The following is a 23237-nucleotide window of genomic DNA, read 5'->3' as shown; positions in this document are numbered from 1 at the left end:
TTTCAACATGATGAAAAGATCTTTTGAGAAATTTCTAAACATGTCACATGACAGTTGATACAGCACTCTGAAAGATTATCTCAAAGGGAGCTGAAAGATGTATTTCTATACTGAATGCTCCTTGAGACACTGAGAGATTAAAAGACGATACTGTAGGCCATGGCCTTCTTTGCCAACTGCACAGATTTTCTGAGTTACTTAAAAAGCTTTTGGCTAAATAAACTGTGTCTTCAGTCTATGGATACATATTTGAAGCTAACAATTTTCATGATTTTATCTTCTGAGATACATTTGATGATTGGAAATTTAATACTGAACAGCAGCCTCTTGAAAACTTCAGATTTAAGGAGCCTCCTGTGCAAACTGAAGAATTCACTGAATATAAAATTACTGTAATTTTAACAGACTTAGAATCTAATGGTTATTTTAACATTCATGCTGAGATTTTCTAGATGTTGGCTAATACATATCTCTTAGATAAGTATACTTTAGTTTCCCTAATTGTTTCTTACTAAGAAGTGGGTAACCTTTTCTTTTCCAACAATATTTTATGCTTAGCCTCAGCAATATTAGAAATTTCACGTCACTAACAAGAGGTGGGACCTTTTGTGGATGATTTTTTTAGGATTTACCCTGAATACATACATATTAAAGTTTATGTACAATGACACTCAGATCTTCAAGGTAAATACTATTCTGATTTTGTTCACCATAGATTGGTTCTAGGACTTTGAGTGAATGGAATCATACAATATGTACTCTTGTGTCTGGTTTCTATGGCAAATCATAACTTTTCATGTTACGTGTGTCAACAAATTGCTCCTTTTTATTTCTAGTTACATTCCATTGTGTGAGTAAACTACAATTTGTTTACCTGTTCTTCTACTGATAGACATTTAGATTGTTTCCAGTTTGGACTATTATGTATACAGCTCTCACAAACATTCTTGTGCATATCTTTGTATAGTCGCATTTGTACCCCTCTTGGATAAATACTTGGACTTGCGATTACTGGGTAATATGGTTGATATATGTTTATCTCTGTAAGAAATTGCCAAATCATTATTTCAAGTGGTGGCACCATTTTACATTATCACCGATGGAGTATGAGAATTCAAGTTACTCAAAAAATTTGTCACTATATGGTGTTGACAGTCTTTTTAATTTTAGCCATTCAGTAGATATATCTAAAGAATTAAAAAAATATATGTTACATTTGCCCATGAAATGCTGATTATATTTACCTTTTGGGTCCCTTATATTTGCCTTTTGGGTGCTCAGTTTCTCACTGCAAATTATTTCCTTTCACTATGAAGAATCATTTTAACATTTCTGTGTAGGATGGAGTTAAGGGTTAACTCAGCAGGCCTGGATTGCTCAAACCCAGCACATTTCACTCCTGAGATTTGAGCTCTGAGCCCTTGGAATATTCTGCCTGAGTCTTTTGTATGCTTGAGGTCCTAGGTTATAAACTATCCAGTAGTTTATGCTAACAGTGTGATTTATTGTGAACTCCATGCTGAGGTCTGATTCCTGATGTGACTCCAGTGATATCTTTATGTTCAGATGCCAGTGGTCCAAACCATGAGTGATATCTCTCTGTTTTACAGCCTAAATGCCAGCTTTCTGTTGTTTTGTTTTGTTTTGCCTGCTTGGAATAATCTTCACTCCAGTCCTATGGCTGGTTTTCAAAGCTTCTGAGATTTCTTTTTGCCTGACTGCCCTGGTCTAAACTTCAACAGCTACTGCCTTACATGCTGATGATTGGAGTACCTGGGATGGATTTTTCTCAGTTTACCTATCCTGCCTCCTCACCTCCAACAATCTGTTTTGTACTCAGTAAAATTCTGAGTGCCTCAGAGTAATTTTTCTTATATATCCTTCCTTGCCTCCAGCCACTGGCAGCTTCTTCTTTGTACTCAGTGAAGATCTGGAACACCTCAGAGGGATTTCTCTCAGCAAACCTAACCCAGGTTTCAGCAGCTCGTCTTGACTGGCAAATATCTGGTATGTTCTGAAGGTATTTCTCACAGCTGTTCTTCCCTGCCTCCAGCCTTTGGTTCCTACCTTATGTGCTCAGTGCAGGTCTAAGGGGCACAGTGGAGGCTACCAGAATTCTAAATCATCATGTCATCCCACAAGAGTTGTCAAAAGTCTACTGGTTCTGCTGACTTTTCCTCACCCATGTCTTTCCTAGATCCCTCCTCATTTGTCATTCTGCCATGGCTGAAGCAGCCCTTTTCTCCTACAAAGGACCTACCAGTTTCTGGATTTCAGTTTATTGGGTTTATTTCCAGCATCAGATCTCTAAAAGAGTTTTATCTAAGATTTGTAAAAACTTTGATTTTTGTAATCTTTCTCACTTGTTCTCATTGTTAGGGTAGAATCAACGGTCCCCTGCAACTTTTTATATCCCAATTGGAAGCAGAAATCCCATATGCAAGCTTTATTTAATAAAAATAGAATGTGTAAGAAAACAAATATCCACTTATTTACTCATTCATGAAATATTATTGACTGGTCTCTATGCACCAGGTACTATAGAAATATAGCAATGAACAAAACCATCCAAGTTCTCTCCTCTCAAGGAGTTTATAGTCTACTGGGAAAAGTGATAATAAATAAAATTAAGATATATATATAGTGTTCATGATAAGTGCTGAAGAGAAAAAAAGTAAAGCTCTAAAGGAGATATAAAATGTCAGGATGGTGTTTCATATTTCAAATATTGGAGCCAGGAATTTCTCACTCAGGTGATTTTGAGTACAGATCCGAAGAAAGGATAATGCATCAAATCTACGACCCCATTCAATCAGAAAATGGGACATTGGATAGTTATATCTGTCACTGTCCTAGGAATTGCTCTATGATGTGCACTATTGTTCTCCCAATCTTCCAACAACACAGTCCTCTCCCCATACAACCAATCATAAACAAAGATAAATTAAATAGCAACATATATACTATTATGCTTGAATATTTGCAAATAATAAGAAAAACAAAGTTAAAACATTGTGAAAAAGTGCACATAAGAAGAGGCACTCCAGGGCACCTGGGTGGCTCATTCCATTAAGCGTTGGACTTCAACTCAGGTCATGATCTCATTATTAGTGAGTTCGAGCCCTGTGTCAGGCTCTGTGCTGACAGCTCAGAGCCTGGAGCCTGCTTCAGATTCTGTGTCCCCCTCTCTCTCTCCACCCCACCCCTGCTTGTGCTCTGTCTCTCTCTGTCTTTCAAAAATGAATAAACATAAAAAATATTTTAAAAACAAACAAACAAACACCTTTGCCCAGTATATAAATGTTCTTAAAAAAGGAGTTGGTTAGCAAATGGTAATATAGCTATGAAATAAAATACATTCATTAATTGAATTTATTATTTTGAAAAAAAATCCAAACCTACAGAAAAGTTTATATGACAATAAATCCCCCTATACTTACTTTCACTTGATTCATTATGTACCAAAGATATTATAATATATATATTTTAAAATATAAACTATTTATAATACATTGAGTGGAAAAATTGCAGATACAGTTTCTTTTGGTAATGATATATCTACACGCATTACACAAAGGAAATATTCTCTGTGGTTTTCTCTGAGCAAAATTATAGATTATTGTTTTTATTTTTGCTCATGTAATGTTAATAATTTTTCTACAAAGAGCACAATAAACTAATAAAAGGAGATAGCTTAGTTTTCAGGAAATCCTTTGTAATGTATGTAGTTCTTTATCAAGTTCCTATTTCTAGGATAAAGTGAAAATGCCAATCACTTTTGTTGATCTTCACCAAAGATCTTGAGCCTGTCACCTCATTTTGAGATCTTGCAATATCTTATTATATTCTTAACTTATAATTACCTACTGAATATTAGTGAAACTTGCTTAACATTTTGGATGATGCACCATATACAGCTAGAAATCATGTCATTTTATTTCAAAGATGACTGAGTTTCATGTAACACATAATTTATAAATTAGTATCCTTTATTCAATTTCTGAAATTTTCAAACTAAACAATTCTGAATTACCTTACCTGGAAAAGTGTACTGTAGAAAAGGGTACTAGTTTTGAAGCTGTGATTCTAAACTAGCTTTTCTTTATAATCTTCTCTAGGTTCATGTCTATTTCAGTTTTCCATCTGGGCTACTGCCACCTTTAACTCTTTCTGTATCAACAATTGACTGTCACACATAAATGATTTGGGGCTACTCAGGGTGAAATGGTTATCACAGATGAGTGTGTCTACTTTCCATGTTTATGCAGTTACACTGATTTAAAAAAGAGTTGTAAATATCAAAACTGGACTTAAAATTGTCATGGTCTCTTATATTCACCAACTATTAATATATATAGTTCATAGATTTAGAGCCAGAATTTGTAAAGGCTCAGTATGGATAAATAAGCAATAAACATGAAAGTTAACAACCCAGAAACTAAGTGCGGGCTGTCACGTACATTATGCGACTAAACAAATAAACATAAATAAATAAAGGATGAATTCGCAAGTGAATTCTTACGTAAATAAAGACTGGCTGGAGCAACCACCCATAAAAATGTTCAAGCCCTCTTCATGACACCTGTACAATGTTTGAGCACCTTTAGATAATTCATCCTTTTTGAGAATTCTTCCGTAGGCTGAATTGAAATTATTTCTCTACTCCTTGGAGACATACAGAAAATTGTTATCATGGCCCTCAGGACTATTGTTATATCAGGGTTAAAATAGCTTAATTTCTTCTGCTGTTCAATTTATTTTATCACCCTGGTCTTAAAATTATAATTTTCCTACTAGAAAATATAGTTAACAGTAGTAACTGTGGAGAGATTAGTGTCAAATTATAGGATGCTTAAGGCTATAAATTTGCAGGTGAAATTCCAGATCAAAGGGAAGGAATAATCAGTGCCTTCAAGTCTTATCAGCATTGTATATTGAGGTGTGTTTCTGAAAAAGTATATGTGAATTGTAGATCTTGCCCTGTGAACAAATCCATTTTCAAAGTAAAGGGAGTGAATACTTATTTAAGCTTCTGTAAAAAAATCAATTTTTAGGTGCATATGGGTTTTGTTTAAAGCAACATTTCCCTGACCATTTTCACATGTTGCCTGTAGGAAAAAGGTTCTAGAGCAAAACAAGTCTGGGAAAGACTGCATGTTCTATTTACCTCTGGATCGCTGTCATGCATAAGATACGTACTGAAGGTTCTACTTAGTATACCTTTCACAGCACACATTGGGCAATATGAGTTTTAAAGAAAGATTCATTATCACGTTTATTTGTTCAAGCATTTGGTTATTATTACTATATCAATTTCCTTCTGTTTCAGGTAACTCTTTTTTTTAGCCAAAGCATTTATCTCCTTTGTTATTTTTACCAAAAGGCTATTTAGATTTTTCATTTTAGATTTTTTTCTTTGAAATCATTTAAGTTGTATATATTTAAAATGTACAAAATGATTTCATATACATATATGTTGTAAAATTATTATCCAGGTCAAGATAATTAACATATCCATCACCTCACAGAGTGAACATAGGTAATTGTGTGTGTGTGTGTGTGTGTGTGTGTGTGTGTGTGTGTTTAGAACGCTTAAGATCTACTCTAAAATTTTTTTTCAGTATATAATGCTGTATTATTCACTATAGTCACCATGCCACACATCAGTCCAGTTTCATTATTTTGCATTTGGGTATCGATTTTTCCCAACAGCATTTATTAAAGAGAATGTCCTTTCCCCATTGTATGTTCCTTGTACTCTGTCAAAAATTAGTTGACCATATATGCGTGGGTTTATGTGTATACTCTATTCTGTTCCATTGGCCTTAGTGCTTGTTTTTATGCCAGTACCATTCTATTTTGATTAGTATAGCTTTGTAATACAGCTTTGAAATCAGGTAGTGCGATACTTCCAGACTTGTTCTTCTTTCTCAGGATGACTTTGGCTCTTTGAGGTCTTTTGAGGATCCACACAAATTTTAGGATAACTTTTTTCGTTTCTATGAAAAATGCCATCAGAATTTTTGTTAATTTTTATTTATTTACTTGAGAGAGAGAGTGATAGAGGCAGAGAGAGAGAAGAGTAGAAAGAGAGGGAGAGAGAATCCCAAGCAGGCTCTGAGCTGTTAGCACAGAGCCTGACGTGGAGCTTGATCCCACCACCCATGAGATTATGACCTGAGCTGAAATCATGAGTCAGACATTTAACCTACTGAGCCACCCAGGTGTGCCATCATTGGAATTTTGATGTAGACTGCCTTGAACCTGTAGACCACTTTGTTAGTATGGCCATTTTAATAATAGCAATCCTTCTAACTTAAGAACGTGAACTTTTTTCCATTTATTTGTGTCTTCTCCTTTTTCATCAATTTCTTACAGTTTTCAGTGTACATGTTTTTTTTCATTCCTTTGATTAAATTTATCCCTAAGTATTTTATTGTGTTCATTGCTATTGTAAATGGCATTGCATTTTAAATTTCTCCATCAGGTAATTCATTGTTGGTATATAGGAAAAATTATTTTGTTAAAAAACCAAGTGGGCCATTCAAATACAAAATATCAACACAAATTGCTTGGTTAACATACTCCTTTAAAATAGAAACAACAGAGGTGGCTGTGTGGCTCAGTCAGTTAAGCATCCAATTCTTAATTTCAGCTCAGGCCATGATCTCATGGTTCCTGAGTTCAAGGCCAGCATCAGGTTCCATGCTAAACAGTGAAGAGCTTGCTTTGAATTCTCTCTCTCTGTCCCTCCCCTGCTTACATGCTCTCTTTCAAAATAAATAAATAAACTTAAAAAAACAGAAATAACAAACAAAAGCAAAGGAATCATAATTTATACAACTTACTTTTGGTAAGCACATGCCAATAGAAACTAAAATCATCCCAGTAGATATATTTGAAAAAAAAATTTTAAGCATGAAACCATTTCTGTTTAATTTAATTACTCATAAAAATTTTAAATAAAATGTCATATATCATAAGGGCAAAACATTACTATTGTAATGGCTATATAGATACTTAATCGATGACGTCAGTTAAGTTAGGTTTCTAACCAAAAGAGATTAAAGATCAAGTGGAGATAAAGGACAACTAGTTCACCAGAATAAGTTTCATTTTTTAAAATGGTAAAGTGTAGTATACTTCATTAATGATGCTGTATAGGTGATGCTGTATGTTCCTGGTACATACATATAGGTGAAACAGTTTTATCTAACCTGCCAAAAATGGTGATTCACCAATACTTCTGAGTAAATGGTTATTCTTTTGAGTCCTATAGAGGTCTGGTGTCTAATATACTAATCAAAACGTCAGACTGGGGCACCTGGGCAACTCTGTCGGCTAAGCATCCAACTCTTGATTTCAGCTCAGGTCAAGATCCCAGGGTTTGTGAGTTCGAGTCCTTCATCAGGCTCTGCATTGACAGCAAAGAGCCTGGGATTCTCTCTCTCTCATGCTCCCTCTCTGTCCCTTGTGGGAATACAGAGGACAGAAGAGATAAAGTAAGGCAAGAGCAGTGCATGCTGAAGGCAGCACATTCTGAACCCAGTAGCTGCTCAGCCAAGGGAAAAACAAGACATGCTGGAAACAGCATATGCTAAAAATAGCTGAAGTTTTTTCCTTCCAAGATGATGTATATGCATAGGCAGTCATGTAGTTAGTTAGGGTCATGGTATGTCTCACATGATTTATTATCTTATTTTTCTGTTTTCATTTTCACATACTATTGTTCACTCCCCAATAAATATAAGAGAACTACCCAAGTCAGGGCTTTACTCAGTCTTCTCCTGCTTAAAAGTTTTTCTTGGTGCAGTCCCTCTGGGGCTCTCATTGTTCCAAGCCATTTGGACTCAGTAACCCTTTCCTCTTGCATCACATTGAGTTGCACGACAGCCCCTTCCCTCCTCATGCTCTCTCTCTTTCTCTCCCTCAAAAACAAATAAATAAACATTAAAAAAAAATCACACATTAGGGATGCCTATGTGGCTCAGTCACGTAAGCATATGGCTCTTGATTTACTCCCAGGTCATGAGCTTAAGGTTTGTGGGTTTGAGCCTCATCTGTTTGAGATTTTCTCTCTTTCTCTTTTTGTCCCTCCCTGGCTTGCATTCTCTCTCTTACTCAGAATAAATAAATAAATATTTTTAAAAAGTCACAGACTAAAACTAACTCAGCTAAAGCCATTTTAAGAATATGACATTCATTTTGATTATATGGATGAGTTCACACTCAATTTATTAATATGTTAATATCTCTAATTGTTTGCCCTGTTCTTTGGCTATGTCATCCAAATATTTAAATCAGTTGCCTTCTGAAATTCAAGGTTTTAGCCAGTATCTGACTAAGACTTCCCTTGATATCTAGATTTAAATAAAAAGGGATTTACAAATTGCTAGCATATACTGAACAGAAAACCTTGTAAAACAGTAATAAACTGGAGGGATTGCTTGGTTTTAACACAAAGAAAAGTATTGTAAAACTAGGAGATAGATTAACCTGCCAATAGAATCACAATTTTAAATGTGAGACATTATTGAAGTGGTAAATTAGTGTAAGATAGGATTTTAAATCAGTTTATTAGTCTTTATGGTCACTTCAGTTGGCTACTGGTAGTAGAAGCAGCAAAAAGGAGGATAAATTAAATAGAATTAAGTAGAATCCACTGAAAAGAGTTTTAATTTATAGTGAGCAAGAAAGCACAGAGAATTTCTCTCCTTAAAGACTAAACAAAAGATAAAAACTAACAAAGATAAAAACAAATAGATAAAAACTATGTCATGTATCATGAAAGACAAGCCAGTAGAGAACGTTTCACAGTCAGTTTTACTTTTATATTTTACGGGCAAGTAGAATAGAAATTAAGCTTTGTTTCAGTACTCTGTATTAAAATGATCAAGACAGAAAGGAAAAAGAAAAGACAGCTATTTTAATTCGACCACTATACCTTCTGTACTCTACCACTTTGCATTTTGGTCAGTATTATGGACTCAATTGTCTCTTCCCAAAATTCATGGGTTGAAAGCTGGTCAACAATGTGACCATACTTGGAGGTAGGGCCTTCAAGGTCATTAAAGTTAAATGAGAGCATAAGGAGGGAGCCCTAATCCAGTAGGACTGGTGTCCTTATAAGAAGTAGAAGAGACCCCAGGGATGAACATACACAGGTAAGAACATGTGAAGACACAGTGAGAAGCTGGTTTTTGCAAGACAAGGAGAGAGGCCTCAGGACAAATTTGCCCTGCCTGAATCTTACCTGGACTTCTAGTCTGCGGACTCTAAGAAAACACATTTCTGTTCTTTCAGGAACCAACACTGTGGTATTCTGTTAGGGCAGCCATAGCATACTAGGACTAGTTATTTTAACTCCACAGTGTGTAAAAATAAAATCAAGAGAACAAAATTTAAGTTTTTTTTTTAATTTATTTTGAGAGAGAGAGATAGACTGCAAGTGGGAAGGGGCAGAGAGAGAGAGAAACAATCCCAAGTAGGCTCTGTGCTGTCAACACAGAGCCCAATGGGGGGCTCAAATTCACAAACCATAGAGATTGTGACCTAAGCTGAAATCAAGAGGCAGACGCCTAACAGACTGAGCCACCCAGGTGCTCCCAAGAGAAAAAAAATTAATTTAATAACTGTTTTTTTGAAAATCAGACTTGTGGAAACTCAAGCATTTGAGCCAATTACCATCTAGGACTAAAATATCTCCTAGGTCTTGCTTCAACCCCTTAGAGAACAGTGACATGATCAGGCAGAATGGAAACCAGCCCTGTGGCACTTAGTAGCAACTGTACAAGTACCACAGCAGACACAGCTGTAGCAGTCCAGTACCCCTCCACACGAGAAAAAAATCAGAAGCATAACAAAGTTACACTTGATTTGAGCAAGGAAATGGAAATGGACATCAGTTGTGTGATTTGAAAAGAAGCATTGGGTAGTTCAGTAAAAGAGCAGTTCGTTTACATGATCGAAATATTGGGCCTTGACAAGACAGACCACTAAATTTCCTCAAGATTCTGAGTATATTCAATCTTTTTGCCACTGTTATATGATGCATGATTCTGAATTAAACTGATTTCATTTGCATCTTTCCTGTGAATTCCAGTATAGCCCTATCACACTCACCCCTATATTTTAGCTACTTATGCATGTCTTAGGTTTGTGGGAAAGTCATAAGCTCCAGAGTAACAGGGACATTTCATCTGCAATTTTGTTCCCTACAATACCTACAACAACGTCATATACAGTTGGGTTCTTTATAAAAATATTTATCATATTTTAGAGCTCTGAAACAGACTGTGCTATTCATAATGAAGTAATAGTGTAGTCTGGTTCTGGGCTCAATGCTCTAATGTATCCAGTTGAATTGAGATATATGTACTATATTTTCTAGTGGGCAGTTCTTGGTATTAAAAAATAAAACATGAAAATTAAAAAAAAACACTATAAAACTGAAAAATAGCTTTGCTACTTTTTTCATGGCCTAAAAACATAACAACAACATTGTGCATCATGTGGACAGTTTTACAACATTGATGCAATAGTTTGGTGTTGATCAGGTTTGCCAGTGTCTCACAGGTGTTTCAAAAGTGACATTTAAGAAGAATATAGCGAGATTGACTACTTTCATATGTACAAATGCTTGAGGCTTCTCCAAAATGACCTCTTAGAAAGTTCTTCACTATTTACTTGAGATTTATAGAGCACTGACTAATATATGGATGATCAAATTCTATTTTTCTAAAGGCAAAATCAATACCTTCTGTGAACTATGAAAAATTATTTCAAAAAATAAAGGTGAAACAGCAATATATATATATATATAGAGAGAGAGAGAGAGAGAGAGAGAGAGAGACAGAGAGAGACAGAGAGAGACAGAGAGACAGAGAGTCAGAGGGACAGAGAGAGATATATGTTAGTATCATATCCTAATATTTAAAATTATTATTTGGGGAGTAATCTTATTTTATCTTTAATTTCACAACTAAATTTGCATGAAGACAGTTGTGTTTCATTAACTAAGAGGACATTGACCTATATATCTTTTATTGAACATTTAAGGAGTCAATGGAAATTATTTTCAAAGAAGATTTTTCTTAAAAAATGGAACTTAAAAGATCTTTTATTCCTTTTTTATTCCCTATTCATTTAGGAGGCATTGGGACTCTATTCATCTCTATAGAATATTATATAATCCACAGTTGAATGAAAAGTATCTCTATCTACTATCTATCTATCTATCTATCTATCTATCATCTATCTCACTCAAATGCTTGTGAATGAGAGAGTAGATAATAAAGGTTTATAATGCTCTTTAAACATCAATACCAAATTAAGTTTGCCATGCTTTATATCAGATTCTGGAAAAACAAATGCTGTTTAGAAGATTTGTATAAGATTAATAATTAAGGTATGTTGCTACAGGAAGAGAGTGAAATGTCAAGCCACAGACTGGAAGAAGAATTCACAACAATAGACTTAGTTCATTTAAAATGTTTTACTGGAGGGGTGCCTGCATGGCTCAGTTGGTTAAGTGCCTGACTTTGAAATCTCTGTCCCCCTCTCTCTCTGGCCCTCCCCAGCTTTCTCTCTCTCTCTCTCTCTTTCTCTCTCTCTCAAATAAACATTAAAAAATAAATAAAATGTTTTAATGGATTTTGTCAAAAATTTGTTGTTTTATGTAATTAACTTACTTTTTTGATATGATGTGTCTATAATGTGTCTATAATGCACATTACCACTATAAGTTTAAAAAAAGTTTCATAGCAGCACTTTTAACAATAGCCAAATTATGGAAAAAGACTAAATGTCCATCAACTGATGAATGGATAAATTGTGGTTTATATACACAATAGAATACTACGTGGCAATGAGAAAGAATGAAATATGGCCTTTTGTAGCAATGTGGATGGAACTGGAATGTTATGCTATGTAAAATAAGTCATACAGAGAAAGACAAATGCCATATGTTTTCACTCTTATGTGGATCCTGAGAAACTTAACAGAAGGCCATGGGGGAGGGGAAGGAAAAAAAAAAGTTAGAGAGGGAGGGATCCAAACCATAAGAGACTCTTAAAAACTGAGAACAAACTGAGGGTTGATGGGGGGGTGGGAGGGAGTGGAGGGTGTGTGATGGGCATTGAGGAGGGCACCTGTTAGGATGAGCACTGGGTGTTGTATGGAAACCAATTCAACAATAAATTTCATATTAAAAAAAGTTATTTCCCTGTATTTTTGTATAGTAAAATGTAAATAAGTAAAATATTACTATGAAGTTAATATTTTTGCAAAGGATATAGTGAGGTAATTTATAATTTGAAAATATATAGCCACTTCTGAAATAGGGATTTAAAAATATATTTAATTTTTAGTTTTTCAAATGGAGATTTTTTAATTTCAAAAGTTACAAGCTGCTTTAAGTGAACTAATTATTATTTTTGGGGAAAATATTGGTAGCACAAAGAAAGCAGAAATGCTGGTTCAAAATGCTAACAAAAGTAACAGGAAAAAAACCAACCACATAAAGCCTTAGTTTTTGCCTCTTACTTACTGTTCAGTGGGTAGCTCACTGGTAGATTATTACTCCTTTCGGAAGACAAACTAATTTATTAGTTATCAGTGTTACAATTTAGAAAAACTGTTTTTTTGAGTTTTTTTTCAAGTGATCATGAAAATTTCCAAATAAATACAAAAGAAGAGAGGGCAGTACAATGAAATCTCATGTTCCTATTATTTAGCTTTGGTAACCATCAGCTTTTCATTATTCTTTAGGTAATTTTTTTTAACGTCAATCTTTCATGAGTTCTAAGAAAAAGCTGTAGTCACTGGTAGTAGATTCAGATTCACCAAACCTATCTGAATCCTCAAAAAATTGCATCCTCTCCACTCAGTATGATTTAGTTCAAATTTAGTAGACTAACTTCAGAGAAATGGCTTCTTTTCTTAATGTCAGTCCTCTTTATTTCAAAATCAAAGTTAGAATACCAAAGTGGAGGAAGAGCTACAAATGTACATTGCGTTCATCCCAGACATGATTGACTTGTTTTCCTTGTCAGAGATGTTGTAAAAGTACTGACTCATGTAACAACATGGGCATGCTTTAACATGATCTCACAGTTCATGGGTTCAAGCCCCACATGGGGCTTTGCACTGACAGGAGCCTGCTTTGGATTCTCTGTCTCTGTCTCTGTCTCTGTCTCTCTCTCTCTCTCTCTGCCTCTCCACTGTTCATGCTCTTTCTCTTTCTCAAAATTAAACATTAAAAAAAATTAAAAATCATTATGTTAAGTAAAAGAAGTCACACAGAAAGGACTATATACTGAAAGATTCCATTATTTATGCTATTCTGAAAGAAAAAAAAACATTTGGGCAAAAATCAGATCAGTCTTTGCCAGGAACTAGGGAAGAAGAGAGGAGACTGAATACAAAGGGCTACGATGGGAAATTTTTGAGATGGAAATACTGTGTATCTTGATTGTCATGGTGTTTACCTGCTTGTACACACTTGTCAAAATTCATCAACCTGATACTTAAGAAGGGAGAACATTAGTTACTATATGTAAATTATTATTTCAATTCATCCAGTAAATCTAACTTAAAAATAATAGCATATCAATATCTAATGGGCCAAGGACAATGAAACTGTCATCTTCCTTGATCGGGATAACACATTATTAGTGAAATTTGAACAGGTATTTGATTTAGGGTAACTACTTCACTTTTTTTTTTTTTTTTCTTACCAAGCTGATAGTCCATTAAAATATCCTATAATTATACGGGCACCTGGGTGGTTCAGTTCGTTGAGCGTCCGACTTTGGCTCAGGTCATGATCTCATGGTTTGTGAGTTTGAGCCCAGCGTCAGGCTCTGTGTTGACAACTCAGAGCCTGGAGCCTGCTTTGGATTCTGTCTCTCTGTCCCCACCCCTCTCTCTCTCTCTCTCTCTGCCCCTCCCCCACTAGTGCTGTCTTTCAAAAATAAATAAATGTAAAAAAAACTATCCTATAATTGTAGAGTCTTTTAAAATAAATGTAGTACTGTATATTAAACTTTAAAGACTGCATCTGATATACTTATTTCTGTCACATGGACTTAGAAAGTTTTTTTTTTTTTGATTCTGCACATTGACAGAACATATAATGACATATAATCTTATGTCATTCACAATTTAGTCAGCATGCTTTATAAAAAAACTATTGTTCTTTGTAGAAAAATCATTTTTAATTTGTTTCTGCTTGGTTGTTTGGTCTATACTACCTTATATGAAACATATGTTTGCATATGGTAACAGAATCTAAGTAAAATGATGAAATACAGAGGTCCTGAAGATTAATAAAATATCTTTGTCTTTGTATGTAAAGTTACTTATGTTCTGATGTTATAATCGGTTAATCAGTTCCTTTCTTTTGAAAGAAATGTTTTAAATCTTTCTTTTTAAAATGCCACTGGTGTTACGTTGTTTTAAATTATACAAATTACTGTGAGGTTTTGTTTCCTTCAGTTCTCTTCCCCTTTATATTTTTAAGTGTGCCGACATATTTTAATGAAAAATACTGGCATTGAATTATTGTATGTAAAATATATCTTAAATTACCCTGTATATTTGCTTTGTGTTAATAAAACTCAATATAGATAGTTAAGTAATTCCCATTTTTTAAAATTGCATATGCTTTTGTTTTTTTGGATCTCTGATAATCCTACCTTTCTAAATTGTCCTATAGAACATACATATACTCTCTTTCAACTGAAAGGAATTTTTCTTTGAATAAATTAGAATTTATATACTAACTCTTGGATTAGTATAGAAATATTTTAAACTATAGAACAAAACTGTCTTCCCCCAAACAGATAAAAAGGTACATCTTCCATGTCACTATTCATTACTGTACTTTTAGATAATTGGGTTTAAATGCTAATATTTTACAGTTCTCTGTTATAAGATGGTGCAAAAACATTTTAAATAGCATTTTATTCTCAGAAATTTCTATAGATAAATATTTCTCTAGATTTTATAGCCCTTAACAGTTTTTAATTTATATTTGCTTATGAATTTCAATGATTACATATCTTCCAAGGTTCTCAAAATATAAATATTGTAACACATGAGAAGGAAAAGACAAATTTTAAACTAACCTGCCCCAGTTGCCAGATACTTGAGCTAATGCTATCCTCCTTGATATCTCACTTGTACAGAAATATCTTAACTTTCCAAGAGAGATATCTGCTGATTTTCTTTTGAGTTTTTTCAGGCAGGTAGGAGAGTCAGAATGCAAAGCAGTACAAAGTGCATGAGGAATTCACTTACAAACCTGGATACAATTTAGGGCATGCAAACTGAGATTTGGCTGATCTCAAATGTACAGATTTATCCATTTCATCTTTCATAATGTCCTCTTTATTATACTACATATGGAAATGTCAATGAAAACTATTAAACTAGAAAATACTTTATGAAAGTCATAAAATGTTAGTTTGCATTACATTTCAATCAAGCATTATGGCTAATCTAAAGCACTGTTCATTATCTCTCTTTTTTTCTAGTTCAGTTTCTATGACACTCACTGGAAACTGTGGGCATTGAAAAGGTCATTTCTAATATACACCAATAACCTTTTGGGGTGGAGGAAACCACCCTCCAGTGGTGGCATGATTACTTTCATTCTGAAGAATAACACGAATCATTTTATCTGTAGTATAAGTTATAAAAAGATTGAAAAATAAAAGCATGAACTCAACTAACAAACAGGAAAGATGTTCTGGAAAATTATTTGAAACAGACCAGAAGTAACAAAATTAAAAATAAATAAATAAATATCTCTAGTGAGACATTATCACAAACTACATGATTATTTTTCAAGTTACATTTTAGGAAAATGAATGCTGTCCTTTCCCATAGTATTTTTCGAATAATTTTTTCTAAATATCTTTAATTAGTTATCAATCTATTCTAGGAACTAGACATAGATCCTGCTTTTAGGCAGAGTACGATATTGTTGAAAACATAGGGCAGGTCCCAAATTTGCTCAAAACATGAATGAGGGGGGAGAAATCTAAAAGTAACCAAATTTACCACAAAATGTCAAGATCAATAGAATTGGGAACTTGAAATCTGAATTTCAATTTTTAAGAAATAAATTTATATTTTTATATATGTTCTCTATAACTATAAAATTTTATCTACAACTATCACCATAGCAAATGCAGGATGCAGAATTGCAGAACATAAGAAATTGGTTAAAGGAATATTGATAAAAAATTAGTAATAGATAGTTCCTTAAAACAGATGGTTTGGCGGCTCCTGGGTGGCTCAGTTGGTTAAGTGTCCGACTCCCGATTTCAGCTCAGGTCATGATCTCATGGGTCATGAGATCAAGCCCAATGTAGGGCTTGGTGCTGACTATGTGGAGCCTGCTTAGTATTCTCTCTCTCTCTCTCTCTCTCTCGTGCTCAAAATAAATAAATAAATAAATAAATAAATAAATAAATAAATAAATAACAAAAACATAGATGGTTTTATGCATATTAAAAAGTGAAAACATCAAGATATGCCAAATTATAGAGAATAGGTAATTTTTGTATGATCGTTTTATTAAAAACTAGTTCATCTTACCTCTACCACCAGTTGCTGAAGAGATGGTGAAGCTACAGAATATAGACTTGAGTTACCCCTTATGGGACTATGGAGACTAATGTAAGCCACAACATTTCTCTGCAGAACCTTCCTGAAATCCTGAAACAAACAAACAAAACAATCTTTATCATGATAAAAGTAACAGATTCTAATTTATCATTTATATGTTGAATAAGAAATACTTTCGGGGCACCTGGGTGGCGCAGTCGGTTAAGCGTCCGACTTCAGCCAGGTCACGATCTCGCGGTCCGTGAGTTCGAGCCCCGCGTCGGGCTCTGGGCTGATGGCTCAGAGCCTGGAGCCTGTTTCCGATTCTGTGTCTCCCTCTCTCTCTGCCCCTTGCCCATTCATGCTCTGTCTCTCTCTGTCCCAAAAATAAATAAACGTTGAAAAAAAAAATACTTTCTACTTAAAATCACCATAGTACACAACTGTTTTTAAAAAATCTATTCTATTAGAGTGTACAAAGGTCAGAAAAGGATTTTAAATAAAGAGGGTAAGGAGTTACATATCATATATGACAAAATATTTTTTTAATGTTTATTTATTTTTGAGAGAGACGGAGACAGAATGTGAGTGGGTTGGGGCAGAGAGAGAGGGAGACCCAGAATCCGAAGCAGGCTCCAGGCTTTGAGCTGTCAGCAAAGAGCCCGACGCAGGGCTCGAACTCACAAGCTGTGAGATCATGACCTGAGTCAAGGTCAGACGCTCAACTGACTGAGCCACCCAGGCTCCCCATGACAAAATATTTTTAAGCACGTTCCTGAAAAAAGTCAAATTTTAAAAGAAAGTGTTCTTAAATGGTTAACATTGTATGTGATTCAACTTTAGAATACAGAATGGAAAGTTTGCTCTAGACACAGAACTTGATTTTATAGTTATTGAATTAGAGAATAATTCATGGGTAAACTACTTCAGTGATTAATCAAACTAGGCCTTTCCTTGGAGACAATGAGCTAATTTTTACATAAGTGGCTCTTTATTCTGAGCAAAATGGGGCATAATACACCTTTGTCCCTGCACATATTACCTGAAATAAAACCTGATACATTTTATGCACATGAGTAGCATAAAATGATTTCAGCAGAATGGTTTTTCTACTTCTCTGCTGAACTATTCCCCAAACTGAATACCACTAAGCCTATTAATAAGGTGCCACTAAGAAGGTCTTCTATTATTTTCCTCCTTTCTTGCACAAATATTTAATGACTAATCATCATGGTGACAATTCTATGGAAATGACTTAAAAACTGAACAACTTCATGTCTTAGGAACTTACTTTTCTTTCTCCAACACTATGAGATGGAAGACTATAAGGGCATGTGCACCTAACAAGTCAATAATATTATCCCTATTTCAAGTTGAACATTCAGCTATACCTCTGCAAGAGAGCTGAAAAGACATTTCATTTAAAATAAATATTTTTTTTGAGACAGAGAGAAAGAGGAGAGAGGGAGAGAGAGAGAGAATGAGGAGGAGGGGAGAAGGAGAGAGGGGGAGAGAGAGAGAGAGAGAGAGAGAGAGAGAAAGAGTCCTAAGCAGGCTCCACGCTGTCAGTGCAGAGCCCAACACAGGGCTCAAATTCATAAATGGTGAGATCATGTACGACCTGAGCCAAAAGCAAGAGTTGGACACTTAACTAACTGAACTACTCAGGCACACCTAAAATTAGTAAATATTTTAAATGAATAGGAATGATGACCTTAAGCTTAAAGATTCTGCTTTACACATAATACTGTTTAAAAAAAAAATGTCCCTTAAAAAATTGTTCAACAAGTGCTGTGGAAAAACAGCACTTTTTTTTAAACATATTTACATACTACCAGATAGACACTATGTATATATATGTATATATGTATATATATATTACATATATACATATATATATGTATATACATATATATATACATATACATATATATGTATATATATACACACACACATACATATATATATGTGTATGTATATATATATATATGTTAGTCCATTTAACACTCATGAGAACCTCATGCTAGTATATTCATTGGAGGATCAAGTCTTGGAGAAATTAATTTTGCCTAAGACCATCCATGTTATGTCAGAAAGAACTTGAAGTCTGACTTTTGACTGTAACATCCACAGTAGCCTGTGAAAAATGAAGCATCTTGAATAGAAGAAATGGTACTTTTCTTTAGTAAATGGTACTATTTTATTTAACAATGGTACTATTTATTTAGTAAAAAGTATGATAATTTTCCTCAAGGATCAAGATTAGTATTGATTCAATGAAAAAAATAAAAATAACTCTATCACTATAAATTCCAGTTTTAAGTCTATTGACCAATATCACCTAACATTTTTAATTACAACTATGGGTTCCAAGATGTTCCTGTGCAAGCAAAATTAAATAGGGCAATACGAAATGTCAACAGGTGCTTTCCTTACTCAGCTTCACTAGGAAATCAATTTAGAGCATACATTGACTTTAGTCTAAAAGAAAAAGTTTCATTCTCAGGGGTAGTTTGGTAAAAGTAGACACAATGGAAAAGCTAATAGTTTCCTAAATTCCTTCTCAGCCAGATAGTTACAAAATGGCTTTATGAACAGTATTGCAATAATCTTCTGAGATAGAGTAATTTTATATAGTATACTCTATGAGCCAATAATCAAATCTATATGTTATTCACCATGTTCCTATTCACCATTTTCTTTACTCATATATCTTTGCCTACCTAGTCATGGAAAAAGTAAGAAAATGACTGACGAATAGTTAGTTGCCAAACATGCATACACACATAAATATGTTAGAACAGAGGTCCCTACTCTAACTGAATGTAAGAGATTTTTTTTTTTAATATTTTTTTAACGTTTATTTATTTTTTTGGGACAGAGAGAGACAGAGCATGAACGGGGGAGGGGCAGAGAGAGAGGGAGACACAGAATCCGAAACAGGCTCCAGGCTCTGAGCCATCAGCCCAGAGCCCGACGCGGGGCTCCAACCCACGGACCGCGAGATCGTGACCTGGCTGAAGTCGGACGCTTAACCGACTGCGCCACCCAGGCGCCCCTAAGAGATTTTTTTTGACATAAATACTTTTTCCTATGAACTCCTACAATATAGATTTTTTAGTTGTATCTACTGATAGAGAAAATACAAAATTATTAAAAGATAAAATGAATTCAGTAAAGCTTACAAATAAATTTATATTTTATTAACCACAAAAAATCTACTTAATTTGAAAATATAATTGCTTACATACATGTAAAGGCCATAATATTGATTCAACTTACAAACTATGATGCTTGATGCTCAAATAAATTCAAAGATTTTTTGCAATAAACTTCCCCATGCATAGGGGCTCAGGATATATAAGTTTAGAATGTCTGTTGTTGGACAAGCCTAATTTGAGAAAGAACATAGTTTAGGAATATACATGTTAATTTAGGATTACCATAAATTTATTATGAAAGTTACCAGATAGATATGGAGAAGGCTGTATGATACAGTGGAATAAATTTTTGGAATTTGAAAAGAATCTGGAAGATACTTTTTCAAAAACACACCTTACTGTTGCAAGAAAACTAAAGTATTGTTTTCTTTATGATTAAAAAACATTAAATACTAAAATCAGCCCAATTCACAAATATATTCCCCAAGTTGCATAACTTGATTATGTCTTTAAAGTAAGTAATTTGGAATAGAAGTTTGAGAGGTTGCTTTAGCTATTACATTTGCCATCTTACTAAAAATTTGTCAATTTAAAAAGGTTCTTTCATCAATGGAATTTGTTCATTTGAATTAGTTCTTTTGAATGTGGAATAAACATTCACACAACTAATTTGAGTATAGAAAGGTATTCTAATTTGCAATGTGTATATCTTGATAAATTTTACACTAAAATTTTCCCACTTTTAAGACTTCTTATTTTTCAAATTAAAAAAGATGCTTGCTATTTTCTTTTGTATATTTTTGATATTTTCTTTATAGTCAATAGACATTTTATCTTTGTTGTGAGTACTTAAATAAAAAAATGAAATAATAGTAGAATTTGCCCTTAGATATTTAGGATTCTTTTTTCTCCAAAGCTGAGGCAGCAAACAAACTAGAATATCAAATTGTTTTATTTCCCTAGATAAAATTGTATAGATTTTTCCCCTACATTTTCCCACTAAACTTCTTTTTTAAAAAAAAAAAATCACAAAGTAAATAGAATATCTGAGAGTTTTACAATATTTTCATTGTTTTTAATATGGCATCAATCCAATTATTGGTTGTTATATCCCATTAAAAATACAGTGCATCTGTGAAACAGAGACATATCAAAAGGTTTGAAACTTAAATATTCCAGTGGTATTCTAACAATGATCCACTGCATGCTAGATTTCATTTGGATAAAGGCTTCCTAAGGTAGTTTAGATAGATAGATAGGTTAATAGGTAGATGCAGAAAAGAAGAGACAGAAAGATAGAGGTATAAGAATAGGAAGATTGAGGGGTACCTAGGTGGCTCAGTCAGTTAAATGTCCAACATCAGCTCAGGTCATGATCTCATGGTTCGTGAATTCGAGCCCCACCTGGGGCTCCATGCTGACAGCTCAGAGCCTGGAGCCTGCTTCGAATTCTGTGTCTCCCTCTCTCTCTGTCCCTTCCCAAATTGCTCTCTCTCTCTCTCTCTCTCAAAAATAAGTAAACATTAAAAATAAAAAAGAATAGGAGGATTGAGTAGAGGGAGGGAAGAAGAAGGGGAAGAAGAAAGGAAACCAATATTTTGAGGCCAATCTACAAATTGCAGAGCTAAGATATAATGCTAGAGTAGTAGACATGTAACATAACAGATTGTTTCCTAATTCCAGATAATTGCTAGAAAGTTAAAAAGAAAAAAAGTAATTGCATGCATCACTTGATCTTTTCTTGTCCAGTAATTGTCAACCTGTCTAAGGAGAAATACAATAACCAGGCAAACACAATTGTGGGTATATCACAGTCTATAGGCAGCAAGAGTAAGGTAGTTGCAGGTCATACATAATTCACCGTGATCTAATTCCCCCTCATTCTTACAGGTGATCTCAACAAATTAGCAGATGGTTGAGAGGCACATTCTTATCCTTGGTTTTGACAACTTTATTTTGTCAACTTTAGTCAAAAAGAGTGAGTGCACGAGAGCCAGAAGAACATATTAATTAATGTACATTTACCTCTCCCCATTCATATGAGCCAATATTGCCAAAAGCTGTTCCTCCCCATGAACAGAAAACAATTGTGCGGTCTGGTCTCCACCCTCTCTTAACTCTTAACATCAAGGCCCGGATAAAAGCTGTGATTATGGCAGTGCTGCTGGCCCATTCTTGTCCATAATAACTGTATGCAGTGTGATGGCGGCTGCCAACTATGATATACCGATCTGGAAACAGAATAAAACAAGGGCCATTAACACAAAATATAAATCCTAACAATAAATTTAATGACATTTACATAATCCTATTGCACAACTGAGCAACAATTATGTAAAATTGTTCTAATAATTAAGACTACTTTAACATTTTTCACCCACTGTCTTGATTCACACATCTGTGTATATCAAAGCAGAGGCAGCTGCTGAACTCAATTATGATTCCAAAGCTTAGATCCATATTACTGTCCTTTACAACACGCATTTTAATTAATGAAGTATACAAATATGCCACAATGAAACCTTTATCTAACATTTTTCCAGAATCATAGTGGGAAGTGCCCTGTAAACAATGTGTGTATGTATGCTCAGTAAATATTAATGAACTATTAATACATATGAGGGAGTGCTTATCAGTAGCTATAAATATTAAATAATGTGGTAGTCATATATGGATTTTGAAAAAATCCAAATGAAGTATTTAGGAAATTAATTATAGCTTCCAACTTATAGTTTTATCTCCTCTCTCTGAAGAAAAAAAAAATCAACATCAAAAGTCATCCAACTACTGTAAAAGTTTCCTTCCCTTCCCTTCCCTTCCCTTCCCTTCCCTTCCCTTCCCTTCCCTTCCCTTCCCTTCCCTTCCCTTCCCTTCCCTTCCTTTCCTTTCTTCTTTTTTAGAGACATACTGAGCACAAAAGGGGGGAAAGGACAGAGGGAGAAAGGGACAGAATCTTAAGCAGGTTGCATGCTCAGTGTGGAGTCAGATGAGGGCTTAAATCCCATGAAACTGGGATCATGACCTGAGTTGAAATCAAGAGTCAGACGCTCAGCCAACTGAGCCACTCAGGCACACCTGTAAAAGTTATCTTTTCACATATTTCATATAATCATACAAAATCCATTAGATACAACATGAAAAAGATATGCATGACACATAGATGGGGCCTGCTCAATATACGTTACAGACTATTGCCAATAATAAGGTAGAATAAAAGCATATCTCCTCTGAGTTTCCTCAGAGTTACCATTGAATGCTATTGGTATAGAACTATATTTATTTCACTAAATAGTCCTATACTTTCATGTAAAAGGTTTCTTCACCGAGTGTTATTTTATTCAGAGATGCCCCGTAGCTCAATGGTGCAGACTTTGAAGCCACCCTCCTTGCGTTTGGATCCAGTCTATTCAATTTGCTAGTTATATGACCTTGGGAAGCTTATCTAAGCTCTTTATGCCTTAA

At 34.4% G+C, this 23237-nt stretch overlaps 1 protein-coding gene across 7 annotated transcripts in view; it reads right to left on the bottom strand.

Moving 5' to 3' along the window:
* The window catches only part of NAALADL2 (N-acetylated alpha-linked acidic dipeptidase like 2), a 1339397-nt gene that overhangs the window by 298709 nt on the left and 1017451 nt on the right, over window positions 1–23237 (bottom strand). For all 7 annotated transcript variants that reach the window (XM_040480794.1, XM_040480792.1, XM_040480793.1 and 4 more), the window contains 2 exons: window positions 21801–22006; window positions 16606–16725 (listed from right to left, as the gene is read on the bottom strand). In XM_040480794.1, coding sequence (XP_040336728.1) covers window positions 16606–16725; window positions 21801–22006 — 326 coding nt within the window. The remainder of the gene's footprint in view (window positions 1–16605; window positions 16726–21800; window positions 22007–23237) is intronic.

The sequence above is a fragment of the Herpailurus yagouaroundi genome, unplaced genomic scaffold (assembly GCF_014898765.1).
Source record: "Herpailurus yagouaroundi ecotype Mexico unplaced genomic scaffold, PumYag 159, whole genome shotgun sequence".
Taxonomy (NCBI): Eukaryota; Metazoa; Chordata; class Mammalia; order Carnivora; family Felidae; genus Herpailurus; species Herpailurus yagouaroundi.
Note: the sequence above shows the minus strand (reverse complement) of the source record. Positions and strands in the feature narration are given on the sequence as shown.